Source organism: Myotis daubentonii, chromosome 5 (genome assembly GCF_963259705.1).
Source record: "Myotis daubentonii chromosome 5, mMyoDau2.1, whole genome shotgun sequence".
In the NCBI taxonomy this organism is placed as follows: Eukaryota; Metazoa; Chordata; class Mammalia; order Chiroptera; family Vespertilionidae; genus Myotis; species Myotis daubentonii.
Window position 1 is genome coordinate 61,131,836 of NC_081844.1, and position 16,350 is coordinate 61,148,185.

Below are 16,350 nucleotides of genomic sequence, written 5' to 3' on the forward strand. Positions count from 1 at the left end.
TGTCTGAGACCTCCAACCCAGTTGGGTTTGTTGTTAACAGAATAATAGAGGCATTTTTTTTTTCTTTGCTCCATTGGTGGAGATTTCCTGGAAGTTTTAGGATATCTTCCCTTTATTCCTAGACACTCTGATTTTACTTATGTCTCTCACCTTTGCTTTCCCTCCATCCCCACTGCAACAGTAACTTGTTCCAGGCTCACTTTGCTAGTGTCTAGGAGAACTATGAATCCCAGCATTCCTGGTACTCCCTGCGCTCTGGGCTTCCACTTCCGGTCCTGTGGCTGCTACCAAAACTACTATTCCCAGAATTCCTGGTGCTCCCCATGCTCTGGGTTTTCCCCAACCAAGGGAGCCATGTCCCCCGAAGCCTCTGGCTCTCCTGCTCTGTTCTCTGTCTGGTGACCAAGGGAGCCACGTCCCCTTAAGGGAGCGACCGAGGGAGCCACATCCCCCAAAGCTGCCTGCTCTCCCACACTGCTCTGTGTATGCACATTACCTGCCATCTTTGTCAGGTTAATTTGCATACACACTCCTCATTGGCTGGTGGGCGTGGCTTGAGCATAGAGGAGGGATGGCTTATTTGCATGTTTCTCTTTTATTATATAGGATATCCAGATAATCTATTTCATTTACTAAATGTCAGTTTTGAGAAACAAAACTTAGTGTGGGAGATGTTAAGTTCATTTTCAATACAATTTGAATGAATCAAGTTATCACCAAAATTGTGTACACTATACGATAATTTTTAAATGACTTACTCATTCAAACCTTGTAATTTTTTATGCACACAAAAAGAAATGCCATCTTGAAATACTGATTGATTTAATATAAATTTCAAAGAGAAAGAGAAAAATGTCTTAAGTAAGGGAATAGATTATCTGAGGAAGCAGAGGCAGAAGGAACGTAGTAAAAAATAAATCAGCACCTCCTATCACTTGGGTGGTAAAATCTGTAAGGCATGAATCTTGGAATTGCAGTAACTCTTCCAAATTATGAGGGTACTATTCCTAATGTGTAAATTGCAATATGACAAAGACAGCTGCCATGGAATTGATGGGAGCAGCTGCATTCTGCAATTCAAATATGCTCCCTTAGTGGGGTGAGAGATGATTGATTACTGCTTTTCTCCTTTCATGGCAGTGACAGTTTTGGTGGTGATACTCCACTTAGTCCCAATGACACTTTTCAAACCTCCTTAGTCTAGTCAACCAGAGGAGCACTCAGAACCTAGGATATTTGCCACACACATGTTGTCTTAGCCTTCTTTTATTAGGCAGAGATAAGACTAAATGACAGTGAAATGTTATAAAAGATAGATTTTTTTGTGTTTTTAAAAAATATATATTTTTTTATTGATAACAGTATTACAGGTGTCTCCCTTCCCCCCATCAACCTCCATTCAGCCCCTCCAGGCCTTCACCACCCTATTATCTCTGTCAATGGGCTATGCATATCTATATATATAAAAGCCTAAGCAACTGGTCACTGGTTGCTATGATGTGCACAGACCACCAGGGCAGACACTCAACGCAGGAGCTGCCCCTTGGTGGTCAGTGTGCTTCCACAGTAGGAGCACTGCTCAGCTAACGGACGGGTGCCAGACACCAGGCTCATGGCTGGCGAGTGCCACTACGGTGGCACAAACCTCTCCCTATCGGTACTGACTGGGTGCGAGACCGCAGCAGGTGCAGTGGGGTCAGGATGAGCAGGAGTGGTGTGGTGCCAGGCCCTGGTTCAGGCTCTTTCCCAGTTGCCTGCCACTTCGAGCACTACTACATCCCCCAAGGGGTCCTGGATTGTGAGAGGGCACAGGCCAGGCTGAGGGACCCCACCAGTAAGTATATAAGTTCTTTGGTTTATCTCTTCTCATCCCCCCACCCACACACACAACAACAAACAACAAGTGCTGGCTAGTATATGGAGAAAAGGGAACACTAGTTTATTGCTGGTGGGAATGCAGTATGGAATTTCCTCAAAAAATTAAAAATGGAACTGCCATTTGACCCAGCAATCCCACTTCTGGGAATATATCCTAAAAACCCTAAAACACCAGTCATAAAGAATATATGCACCACTATGCTAGTAGCAGCATCTATAATAATAAAAGCATAATATGCTAATTAGACCAGATGTCCTTCCTGGCGTCCTTCTGGACGAACTTCTGGACGAAGCAGGGACTGTGAGGGAAGCCTGGGTCCTGGGTGCCTGCGGGCGGCCAGAGGGAAGTCCGGGTCCTGGGTTCTGGAGGGAAGCCCAAGTCTAGGTGCCAGAGGGAAGGCAATGCCAGCAGCCAGCGGAAGGAAGGTCTACTCTTGCACAAATTTGTGCATCAGGCCTCTAGTTATTTATAATAGCTAAGATTTGGAAATAGCCTAAGTGCCCATCAGTAGATGAACGGGTTAAATAACTGGTACATTTGCACAATGGAATACTATGCAGTTGTAAAAAATAAGCATCTTTTACCCTTTGAGACAGCATGGATAGGCCTGGAGACTATTATGCTAAGTGAAATAAAACAGTCAGAGAAAGACAAATATCACATGATCTCACTTATTTTTTAAATTTTTTTAAATTAAATTTATTAGGATAGATCAGTTAATAAAGTTATATAGGCTGCAAGTGTACAATTTTATGATACATCAACCATTGAATTCACTGTGTACTAGATTTTTAAAAGTATGAAAAAAACAACTAAGTACAACCATAAAATGTTTCTGTTCAGAATATAAAAATGCATTGTGCAGGTATAGAATATGTATGAATTTGGCCTGTGTGTAACTTTGCCTTTTGTTCTATTTATTTATCTATCTACACTCGGCAACTTTGGAATGAATCCATTATATTCCCATATGGCATTTTTAAAAATCTGTAGGCAAAGGGAGCTATTGACATCCTTCTCAGCCTGTGCCTTCATGTATTGTGTGGAACTTGCCAGCCTCCACTGAGTTACGAAGCACTTATAGAGTGAGAAGAAGAGAATGTCATATCTCTCAGCAGCTCTTCCCTATTCTATTTATATCTCCAGAGGCTTCATTTATAATTCAGGAAATTCACTTATCTATTGTAAGACTAAAAAGAAAAAACTCTTCCCCCTGAGGTCTCACTTCTTTCGTGCCCTGTTTTGTCTTGCAAGTTGAATGTGTACGTTGGGAGTCTGGGGAATTGAGGGCAGAAGGAGAGAAAAGATGAGGAGGAGGAGTGGGCGGAATTGACAATTCCGTAAGAAAGATATAGCTGTACCTTAACTACCTGGGAAACCAAATTCCTTTTAGCTGCTGGGTTTTATATTCTCTGAAACAGGACACACTGCAAGACAATAAGTATTAGAAATGTAAAGCTCTTATTTAGTTTGACTTTCTAATTATAGAACTCATAAAGTTGTTAAAACACTAGTTTTGATTGGCTCATTCCCTTAAGCAAAATGGTAGTAAGAACACTTAAATCTATTTGTTGCTGGGGTGGGGACATAGGGGTAGATAATTATGAACATAGAGAAGCACAAAAACAGTAAGGTCTCTCATCTGTCCCGTTAAATCACATCCACGGAGACACCTTGTCTCCAGCAAAAACAGGAACCAGCGGGCTCCGGTGGTTACAGTGTGAGAACCATGGACCGGCTGTGAGAGTTGCTGTCGAAGCCAGGATTTGCCAACCATCAGTATGACCCCGGCAGGAAGGTCAGCCTCTCTGCACATCTGTTTTTTAAAAACGACCAGATCAACTTGGACAGGCTGTAACTTCCTTTTTGGCTTACAAATGTTTGGAACAGATACAGCTTAGTTTCATTTTTGCTATGACTTTCTTCTTTTGATAAATATCTCATACAGGTATTCATTGCAATCAGTTGCACATGGAGACATATATCACTTCTTTGTCATTGACAGTTGTCTTTCTCAGGAGTTATTTATAGTTAATAAGCCTTACCACAGACAGCTATATCTTTTTACATTGTTGTCTGGATGACAATTCTCTCTGTATTCAATTTTCCCAATTTTCCCTGTAAAAGTATTTCCGTGGACCCTTATGTTACTATGCCAGATCTGGGGAGCTAATGGCCCCCATCCCAAAGTTTCCTGATACCTTCCCATTTTGAGTGCGTTTCCCCCTGTCAGCAAGCATTATATCTGATACAGCATCTTCCTCGGTTGAATTCTCTACTTCTTGAATCATGAAATTATCGTTTCTATTCTCTAAAGACCACTTTCATGCTGAGTATCAACGTGGATACTGTCCTTCACATTCTCAAAGGGCGTGTCTGACAGGGATGATTTTCAAGACTGTGTAAGCTGTGATCTGAGCAAAGGTGAGGGGACTGCCCCGCCCTCAGTCCTAAATCCATGCCATGCTCCCGATTTGGAGAATTTTGTGGTATTTTTACTTCTTGCTTCACAGATGAATCACACCTTTTTCTCAAAATAGGCCACCGTATCTTTGATAATCTTTCCCCCCAAAATAATGTTAAGCCATCTACTGCTGCTGCTTTGCAGTAGATGCTAGATTATTAACTATTAAGAAGAGGAACATCACTTATTTCTGTATCTCGAGGGCCAGAATACAATAGGAACTCAATAAATGCTTGTCGAATGGCTGATAACAAGCATATCTCTGAATATTTTCTTCAGGTAATAAAAACCTGCACTGTTATTCCCTCCACGAGAAACATGTTCAAATATAATTATTTAGGTTTCAAATAAAATAGTTTATTGCTTTTCTTACAGATCACTACCAAAGTCTCATTTATAAAATGTTTTCTGCCTCATATCACAGCACAGATTTTAATTGCCTTTCACAATATCACACAACTGAGCTAAATACTGGGGGTCACATTCTCCTCACTATACCCCCATCATTGCATGACTCAGAATATTTTAAGAGATTGTTAGAAATTTCCTTCTATACTTATTTACACCCTGATGAATTCCCGGCAAAAACAAATTCCCAGTTTTCTTCTTTTTTTCTTTTCATTCGTTGGGCACTAAATTTACTACCTTGTCAAATTTTAGGTGGTATCATTTTGTATTAACAAAAATATCTCTTGTGTTTCATCCATATTAGTTTAAATAGATTTTGCCCTTGTATTTATAACTATCTAATATGTAAAATTTGGAGTCATTTTGGCATAACATTGGCCCTTGATCCTATATGCTTACTCAACAGATTTCTTTGCCCTTTGCTGTTTTAACAAATGCGATGGAGTCCATTAACTTTGCTCTTTTGGAATTCCCATATATATTCATTACTATGTGCTAATATATTTAGGATGTTAAGTAGCTTCAATGGAAGAGTGAATTTCACTATCTAATTAATAATCAATGGAGTGATCTCTTAGACACCTTTAAATGCTTCCACTATGTTTCTAAGTACATTATTTCCTCCATTGCCCACTTGAGATAAACTAGAAGAAAAATAAAGGCAAGAAGATGATGTAGTCAAAGTTTCTGTGGCTAAAATGTGAGGAGGCCTTTCTTTTAACTATGGTTTTTCCTTTTTTAAATACTCTATTCATTTCAGAGAAGGGAGAGGAAGAGAGAGAGAGATAGAAACATCAATGATGAGAACGAATAACTGATCAGCTGCTCTTGCAGGCCCCACACTGGGGATCGAGTCCACAACCCAAGCATGTGCCCTGCTGGAAATCAAACCATGACCTCCTGGTTCATAGGTCGACGCTCAACCACTGAGCCATGCCGGCCAGGAGGTTTTTCCTTTCTTCATTGTGATGCCTGTGCTCTCCCTTGAAGTGAGGTTTTACTTATGTCCTCCCCTCTTGCATTTTCCCCTCTTAATGCACAGTTGGTACTCTCACTGTTCTCCTTGGGGACAGCAATGCTGGGAAACATCTGAGTTGCAAGGTTTAAGCTCATTTCTGTGGAATGTTTGCATTTACTGTATGAGGAAAATAGCACAGGCCTGGCCTTTACAAAGTTCACATTCTAATGGGGGACACAAAAATGTAAACAGATAATTGGAGCACAACTGGTAAGAAACACGACAGAGATGGGGATGGTGAGTACAAAGGAGAGTCACCTGTGGGAGGCAGGGGATAGAAGCCAAGGGAGGCTCCTTGGGGGAGATGTTAGCTGAGCTGAGTATATAGGAAGGTGACCATGAAAGAGGGATGCTTCTTTGAGTTGCAGGGAATGCCTTAAACAGAGGCAAATTGGCAAGAACCAATGTGAGTTTGGTACACTACAGGCTGTTCCAGGTTGCCCAGCATAAAATATGAGCCAATTTCTACCTGCTCTAGTTTTGTCCCTGATTTAATGCCTGAACTACAATTAAACAGAACAAATCAAACTAGAAGGAGTGAGACAAATTATTTTCTTGACCACCAAAAATCTAACATCTAAATTCTGCACACTAAACTCACCTGTGATCTCCAGTTGGAGACTAAGCTCCACAACTATTATTTTCATATTTTATTCTAATATTTGATATAGTTTTTCTTATTCTTGGCCTTGAATTGAAGATGGAGGATCAAGAGTTTATGGGTTTCGCTAGACTTGCACTTTGTCCAACTCAGCTTATTTATATCCTATTTCTACTGTGTGTGTGTGTGTGTGTGTGTGTGTGTTTTAAACACAACAACTTACAATAACAATTTAGATTTTATGACAAACCTAGAGAATAGTAACTAAAATTTTCTTTGGAGTACCTTTTTTTAACATTTTCATCTTTATTTTTTTAATTTATTGAATTTATTGGAGTCACACTGCTTAATAAAATTATATTCAGGTATACAATTCTATTATACCTCATCTATGTATTGTATTGTGTGTTCACCACCCAAAGTCAAGTCTCCTTCCATCACCATTTTATGCCCCCTTCCCCTTCTTCTACAATCTTACACTCCCCACTTTTCCTCTGATAAGCACCATACTCTTGTCTTTGTCTATAAGATTTTTTGTTTGTTTTTAAATATATTTTTATTGATTTCATAGAGAAAGGGAAAGGGAGAGAAACATCGATGATGAGAATCATTGATCGGCTGCCTCCTGCACACCCCATACTTGGCATTGAGTCCACAACCTGGGCAGGTGCCCTGACCTGGAATTGAAATGGTTCATAGAAGCCAGATTGATTGTTTTTGCTTAATCCCTTCACCTACCTCACCCAGCCCCGGAAGCCTTCTTTCTCATCTTTAGTATTCTTAAAGAAATGTTTCTTTGATGTATTTTCAGAGCTCCTGTCAAGGTCTTTTTTTACCTTTTCTTTTCTATTAGCCATGCTTAGGATAGTGTTTTAGTGATTTCTGTTAGGTTTTTCAATTCTCACCCACTCTTAAAAAGACACAACCGACATTTAAGATGTATATAAATCTAAGATACGTTCAAGTACAAATGCGGAGTGTCAGTGTCTAATTGGATTATTCAGACTTGTCTATAGTAAGTATAATGTAGCATTTGGAGAATAGGCAATGCATGTACATTCAGCTGAATAATTGAACTATTAAACAAGTGCATAATTAAGAGCTACAGAATGAATAGATTTTCTACAAGAATCTGTAGTACATTAAAATAATGATTTTGTAAGGCTTAAAGCCAATAAAGTCAGATTCCATTTAAATATGTGACTCCAACCACCTCCCAAAAGCAAAAAATTATGTGAAGATAATCACAGATGAGCTTCCTCTGGAGAAATATGTTAAAGACAACCTGATGAAATAAGGCTTTTTGATGATCCCCTTGACCCGGAATCCAGATTTCCAAAATTTTTTGTCCAATCCACTGACAGCTCTAAGAGAGACACAAAAAAGAGAAAATCACACCCGTGATAGCTCTCTGGATTACCTTTTTTTCCTAAAGCAGATTGCTTAAGCAGCCATATTTTTTGTGTATGTTGTCAATGTGGTAGCATGACCATCTTCTTGACATCTTTACTTTGATAATTCAGAATTGGAGCAGCTGGGCTTTCACAATTTCTGAATTCCATGTAAAAGCAGGTGGCACAGTATCTTGTTAAATAGGCCCTGTTATAGTGTCTGGAAGAGACAATACAGAAAATGAGTTGTGCTTCAATTTGTGGGGAAAATCTGCCATTTACTTTCTGTCCCTATGTTTGTTCAGCTTATAGGGTAGGCCTGAAGGGGAATGTATCACTATCTGGACCAGCTTAGAACTTGACCATTGGTCACAAGACTAAGATATGGTCCAGAATGTCTCCACCACTCTTCTCTTGATAGAATATGTCACATGACATTTTTAGTAATTGTTTTGGGAAAAGCAGTTTAAAACATGAGGAGAATACACACAAGGATGCCTTTTAAAAAACCCTATAATAGAGGTTAGATAGATATTATTGCTGGGTTGAGCTTATTGTATGGTCAGAAATGCATCTTTTTTAAAAATCATTTTTTTTATTTTTCAATTACAGTTGACATATTATATTAGTTTCAGGTGTACACCCTGGTGATTAGACATTCTATAACTTTCTAAGTGATCTTCCAGATAAATCTCATACCCATCTGACACCATACATAATTATAGGAATATTATTGATTATATTCTCTATGCTGTACTCTACATACCCAAGACTATTCTGTAACAACCAATTTGCACCTCTTAATCCCTTCATCTTTTTCATCCATTCCCCCAAGTCCACTCCCATCTGGTAACTGTCAAAATGTTCTCTGTATCTATGAATCTATTTCTGTTCTGCTTGTTTGTTTATTTTGTTTTTTAGATTCAGTTGTCAATAAATATGTACTTTATTGCCATTTAATTATTCATATTTTATCTTTTTTTTCTTCTTCTTTAAGAAGACCTTTTAACATTTAATGTAATACTCGTTTGGTGGTGATCTGGAGATAAGTCGTGGCATCTGTGAAAAGCCAGAGCTGAACATGACAGACTCATTTACACAGCCAGAGTGTATGTGCAGAACTGTCGGAATTTTATCTCTGTGATAGGGGAGAAGCATTTAAAAAAATGACAAAAACATTCATCATTTATGGCCCATTGTTCAATATTTGATGCATGAATACCATGCCTTTCTTTTATGTAAGGATGTCAAAATCTCCTCACTATCCACCCAATAAGAAATTTGAGTTGAGAACATCTTATCTGGTCATTTTTGTAACCAATGAAACAAATTTGCATGGAAGTTAAAAGTCAAGCCATTATTATTATTTTTTTTAAGTCATGGACCATTTTATGCTGTTTCAGGATACAGAGTGGGTGTGTTCTTGCTTTATACATAGTAGATGTTTGATAAGGAATCCTGATGGATGAAATTGGCTTTAAAAAATATTATACTATGTTTACATTGAGATCCTGATAATATATAAAATTTATTACTAGTATTTGGAGACCTCTGAGTTTCAAAAGTTCAGAATCACACCATAAGAGTTAGATAGCAGACAGTATTAGGATTTTTTTTGGATGATCAAGTTGTCTGGTATTTTAAATTATTTGCCCCATGTGTTCTCCTTATAAACAGCAGGTTCCCATAGAATCCTTGCATGTCATGCACCAGATGGTCAGAGGACAGCACTGGAGTTCTTTAATCAAACTGCCCTTGATTTCTGCTGAAGTCATGTCAACAAAGGTTTATATTTAGAATGCAATGAAGAGCATTCAAACAAAAACAATAAAATCAAAAGTTGAAGGACTAGCTTTGTGATGACAGGAAATGAAGAATGTTTCATTTGTGAATTAATATAAAATATAAATTTTCTAAATATAATTAGTATTTTATAAAAGGCAAGAAAATGCAAGGAGTTTAATTATGGTTTGCTGGATGCAGTGATTCTGTATACTCTTAACAAAAAAGGAGATTAAAAAGCTGCACATATACTGAGTATAGATAAACCAAATAGCTGAATATTTACTTAGGTTAGTAAGGAAAAAATTGGACATTTGGAGATTGAGTTTTTGTCTTACTATAAAAATATACATTTATATTCCTGATCATATTAACTGTATTAGAATTCATGAGATCCCAGGAGTGGTTTAACCTGACTGACACTGTATTGAATTCAATACATTTTTTTGTCTTCTCCAACTCTAGAGATATGACAATAGATATTGTAGTAAAATTCTTATATCTTTGAAACATTGTCACATTAAAAATGAATGAAATATCATAGTTTTTTTCAGTGACTTGCTGTAAGTTTTAATATTTCAGATAAAAGAAAATATATCTGGTAAAGGCTAATATCCAAAATATATAAAGAACTCATGCAAATCAGTAACAAAAGAAACAAACATTCCAATTAAAAAGTGGGTAAATGATCTGAAGACATTTTTATAACTAAATCATGCAGATGGCCAACAGGTACATGGAAACATTCTAAATATCACTAAACATCAGGTAAATGTAAATCAAAATTACAAAAAGATATCACCTCACACTTATTAGCATGACTATTATAAAAAAAAGACAAGAAATAACTGTGGTGGCTGCCAGAGGGGAGAGAAATAAAATTCTACCCTGAAATACCTGGTTCAGGAATATGGGAGGAGAGCTAGCCTCACGCACAAATAGAACCAAGTATTATCTTCATATCTGGCCCTATACATTTTCTTTAAATCTTTAAAGCCCTTGATGGCATGATCTTGTCACTTCTCCCCTAATCACTGCCCACTACTCTGAATATACAGTTTGTTCGTAGTCTCCCTGTCTTGCTCCTGATAAAATGTAGTTCCAGGAAAGTGTGTTATTAATTCATTGGCACTAAACTGTGTATGATATTTGAATTTTAATAGATGGTAAACCATGGAATAAGTTTTCTGACATTTAAGAAATCAATAGATTTTAGGAGTGGGGTCATTTAAAACCTCTGGAAAAAAACTTACCAGTTGTCATCTACTATGTAAATAGGTAAAGTTAACTAAGAGTGATCAGAAGAAATTCAGAAATATATTTTTGCAAAGTGTGTATTATGTATAAATACATGTATTTTCATCTGTATCTATAAATACATATGTATTAAGGAAATCTTTAGAAGAAAAAGAAATTAATAAGTGATAAATTGGAGCACCACAGTAGTCATATTTATGAATTAGCATTTGATGTGTTATTTTTTAATTTGATAAATATATGTTCGCCCTGACCAGTTTGGCTCAGTGGTTAGAATGTCGGCCTGAGGACTGAAGGGTCCCAGGTTCAATTCCGGTCAAGGGCATGTACTTTGGTTGCGAGCACATCTCCAGGAGCAGGTGTGCAGGAGGCAGCTGATACATGTTCCTCTCTCATCAATGCTTCTAACTCTCTATCCCTCTCCTTTCCTCTCTGTAAAAAAATCAATAAAATATGTTCTCTTTTTAAAAGACTATATGTTCAAGAAGCTACTGAAAAAAATAAGATGGTAGAACAAAATTCTTAGAAGTTCAAAACCACTAATGGATTATTATTTATTTAAAAACAAATTTTGATTGAATAAATAATTAGAAAATACTTTGATTAATGATTTTGTTAATTCATCTTCATCTAGTGTGCATATCTTTATAATTTAACCCTCAAGCTTTTGTTTCTTTCTTCTACTCAGTGTTAAAGAACCCGGTGTGTAAATTATATAGATTTCCCACATCTGACAATAAGTGGATGCGAATCCGGGAGCAGATGTCAGAGAGCATACTTTCTTTTCATGTTCCTAAGGAATTGATCTCTCTTCACATAAAAGAAGATTTGTGTAGGTAAGAGAAAATAATTTTGTCTTTTGCATTAATAATTTTTTTCCTATAAAATATTTTTTCTCGCCGAAACTGGTTTGGCTCAGTGGATAGAGTGTCGGCCTGCAGACTGAAAGGTCCCAGGTTCGATTCCGGTCAAGGGCATGTACCTGGGTTGTGGGCATATCCCCAGTAGGAGATGTGCAGGAGGAGCTGATCGATGTTTCTCTCTCATCGATGTTTCTAACTCTCTATCTCTCTCCCTTCCTCTCTGTAAAAAATCAATAAAATATATTTTAAAAAAAAAGATTTTAAAAACAAAAACAAAAAAATATTTTTTTTCTCAAAGTATGATGATAACATGAAATTCTAGACCTGTTTAGTGTGGTGGCCATTAGCCCTGTGTGGCTCTTAATCCCTTAAAGTGTAACTAGTCCAAGTGAGATCTTATATAAATGTAAACTACACAGCAGATTTTGAGTTTTTAGTACACAAACAAAAGACTGATTTCATAATAAGGATTAAATAAAAATATTATTAATTTCACTTGCTGTAAATTATTTTTTGAATATGACTACTAGAAAATTTTTAATAACATATGTGACTCTCCTTTGTGGTGTGCATTATATTTCTATTAAATAGCTTGAAGTCCAGCCAATAACCTGAGCTTTGACCTTGCTAATAATCCCTGTGTCTTCACCTCATCTGTTTTTGGTTACAGTTCTGTAAAAAATTCCTCCTTGATTTTCTTTGAACTACCCATCTGTAACAAGACTCTCAGATATTTGTTAGTCTAAAAACTCAAGATGATTGATAAAATATGCTACGTGAATGGGCAGTATTGTTGTACAACAAAATTAAATCCATTGCTATAATGAAACAAAAGGATGTGAGAGTGGGTAGTTGATGAGAATTTCTCTGAGCCGTGACTAATCAATTTGTTTCCTGCCTTATATGCCTCTAGTGACTTTAAAAATGCTGAATACTATATTATACTAAACACTGCTAAGGCCCCAAATCTCAGAAAATTAGCAAATATTTTTAATAGGTAACATTTTTTAAATTGCTGTAATACACAGCAGGGTGTGAAATGTTCAAAATTTGCATTTCTGCCTTATGTGCACATTAGTACATCAAGTTACTTAAGAGTATTGGTAGACTTTACAGTTTCCAGGGATGCCATATTGACATAAACCAGTGAGCACACCATGGACAAGACTGGTTAAACTTGGCAATATTGACAGTATCATCATGAGCCTCATAACATTTCAGTCAATGATGGACTGCATATACAACTGTGGTCCCATCTACACTAATAAAAGAGAAAGATGCAAATCGACCATACCTTCAGAACGCCCACCAGCCAATCAGGAGTGAGTATGCAAATTAACCCAACAAAGATGGCAGGTTAATTTGCATATGCAGGCGCCAAGCAACCGGGAGCCAGGTGGGACACTTGTGATGTCGCCATGATAACGATACAGGCATCCCACACTGCCCCAGCTGCTCTGGGCCTCTGGGCAGTGTGGGAAGGCAGAAAGGCTGCTCCAGCCTGAGTGAAGGCGGTGCCGGCAGGCGGGTGTGGGAAGGCCCATTCTTGCACGAATCGTCATGCATCGGGCCTCTAGTAAGATTATAATGGAGCTGAAAAATTTCTATTGCCTGCTTAGTGATGTCACAGCAGTCAGAACATCGTACCAGCACAAGGCATTACTCATGTGTTTGTGATGACACTGATGTAAACAAGTACACTGTGTTGGCAGTCCTAGGAAAGTACAGCACTACAGTCTGTAAGACTTGATAATGTAATAAATGATTAGGCTACTGATTTATGTATTTATGATATTATACTTTTTAGTAGAGGCTCAGTGCATGAAATTCATGCACTGATAGGGTCCCTAGTGACTGCTGGCTGCCAGCCAGGGCCTCCCTTCGTTCCACCCCTGGTGGTCAGTGCACATCTTAGCAAGTGATTAAACTCCCAGTCTGTCGAACTCCTGAGGGGACACTTTGCATATTGGGCTTTTATATATATAGGTCGTTGCTTTAGAGTGCACTCTTTCTACTTATTTTTTAAAATGCTGTAAAACAACATGCCACATTATGCTGAAAGCAACCTCTAAAGCAACCTCATACATCTCTTCTTTACTGTGTCTCTTGGTTGCATCATATTCTCTTGTGCTTGATTTAACCTTCTGTTGTTTTGAACAATAACATGCTATACAGGTTTGTGGCCTAGGAGCAATGGGCTAGAGCACATAACTTAGGTGTGTAGCAACCATTCCATATGTTTGTGTAAGTGCACTCTATAATTTTCACACAATGACCAAATCACCTACGGACACATTTCTCAGAATGCATCCCTGTTGTTAAGTGGTACGTAATTGTATTTACTAGGGTAGGTAGGAATGGGTGCACAAATACTATATATCCAAGTGAGTATCCAAGTGAGTAGAAAAGAAAAAGAAAACAGAACCTGAATTTTAGGGAGAGTGAGACAGGAACCTGGATTATAAGAAAACTTCATGATTCTAGGGAAATAACGATAGAAAGAGAGATAAGAAGGTGATATTTGAGAGTAGCCAAGTGCAGATAATCAACCACAGAAACCTGGCAAGAGCTATTGACTGAGGCCAAGAGTATCTGTAAGATGTACAGAAAGTTAAGCAAACTACTTATAGGAGCCAGCTGCAAGAATGAATTAATATAAGCCACGTGATTCAATCCTTATCCTCCTAGAGGTAGTCCTAAGAGTAGTTGGTGGGCAATGCAAATCCCAGGAAGAATAATCAAGATTACATGTTAAAGAAGCATGAGTTTGGATCTTTGAAGTCATAAAAGAATCAGACTATTGGACACTAAGAGCCACTCCAACCAGAGTCATGTAAAGGTCACATTTGATAGAGAAGGGATGGAGAGAATAATTGTGCCTTACAGGGGTTATAGAATGAGGAAGGACTCACCAGAGGCAAGCTGAGTTAGAGGTGTCAGGCAGAACTCAGAACCTTTATTTCAGCTGAGAACCACACAGGAACTGCTCATCTGTAACAAGACTCTCAGCTAAAGCAGAGTCAAAGTCAGGGCCAAGCCTTACCCTATAAAATGGACTTAATACTGCATCTAATTTAGCCAGTCCTAAATCCCCACTAAGATATCTATAAAGACACAGGATGGAAAATGATGAGCTTTCACAAAACACTGGAATCTATGATTCACATAATACTATATATAACAGAATTGATGGACCCACTAGTACATTTCACCTAAAAATACAGCAAGCTAGTGAGAAAGAAAGCTAAGAGCTGGACCCCTACTGCTGCCCCAATCTGTCTTTTGTCATCAGTTTGGAAACCCCATAAAGGCTGAGCAGTGGACCTTCTACTAGTTCTGAGGCCTCCCTAGTGCTCTCTCTAACTCCTCCCTGCACCCTACTCCCATTCATACCTCTCTGTCTGTCCATTCACAGACAGTAAATCCCAGGGGGTGATGAGGAGTAGAAAATAAGGAGAAAACAGCCACTAAGTCATGGAATTTGTGTATGCATAGCCTCTATAAGTATTACTTTTTAGCATACCACAAGTGTCATCTACCCATTCTGTTCTCTTGCCTTTCTCTGAATCTCTTTCTTGCTATGCATTTGTAGCAAAAACAAAAATTGCAAACACATAGAAGGGGATAATGAGAAGTTTTGGTGGAGACAAAGGAACAATGCTTCCAAATTATAAAGTTCCCTTTCAAGGGGCAGAATTAGGGACTGTCAGTGTACACTGGGGGTTGCTCAGAAAAGAAAATTCCATTTAAATCCTATGAAACTAAAACTATAAAAACTTGATAGATTCTGAAGATTTGCTAGGCACTGTGAAGACCAGCCTATTCCAAATACATTTTGGTTTCTCCAACCTTTTTGCTGTGTAAATCTCCCATTATTAGAATGCGTTTAAAATTTTAATAATGCATCTTATAATTTTTGTAAAGAAAAGGAGAAAACAATCATGCTGCACTCAAAAAGGCAATACAAAAAAAAATGTGGGAAAATTGGCTAGTCATCTCAGTAGAGTATGAGAAGGTGTGGTTGTTATGAAACAGGATGAGAAAGCCATAAGAAAAGAACCACCATCCTTTAGGGAGCATGCTGAGAAGGAAAGGATAATGTAGGGAATGATGAAGTTTTAAACTGCAGCAGCCAAATTAAATCCACAGAGCCCGCAGAGAAGATTTGACACTGAGAAATCAGCTCAGTAATGTGGAAGACAAACATGATAAGCTCCTCTCAAAGGCTAAACAAAGGTGAAAAAAAAGTTTACATGGTGAGAAAGGTGTTAGATATTCAGGGCACAAAGCAGTAAACTACCAAATAATTTTAAGTGTTCTTTGGGAAGAACAATTAGTGCAAAAGCTTGAAAAACAAAACAATGAAAATTTATGCAGTTTTGTTTTTTTCTCTTTTACATTCTAAAATCAGGATAATCTTACACTTCTCTGTGGAAGCCCATGGAATAACATCCACTGATATTTGAGAGAAAAAGGCCGTGACCCCACTTTATTATATAGGGTCAGGTTATGAATTTTTTATGAATGAAGGCAATGGAAATGGCATACTTAAATACTCAGGAGCTCAGAGAATGTCACCCACAAAACTTTCTTGAAAATCTACTTGCAGCTATATGCCATCCAACTGAAAAAGTAATTTAAAAATTATACTTATAATGAACATAAGTGACTATAATAGAAAAATGAA

At 37.7% G+C, this 16,350-nt stretch overlaps 1 protein-coding gene across 9 annotated transcripts in view; it reads left to right on the forward strand.

The window, feature by feature from the left end:
- The window catches only part of INPP4B (inositol polyphosphate-4-phosphatase type II B), a 577,521-nt gene that overhangs the window by 412,542 nt on the left and 148,629 nt on the right, over positions 1-16,350 (forward strand). For all 9 annotated transcript variants that reach the window (XM_059697959.1, XM_059697964.1, XM_059697966.1 and 6 more), the window contains one exon: positions 11,489-11,636. In XM_059697959.1, coding sequence (XP_059553942.1) covers positions 11,489-11,636 — 148 coding nt within the window. The remainder of the gene's footprint in view (positions 1-11,488; positions 11,637-16,350) is intronic.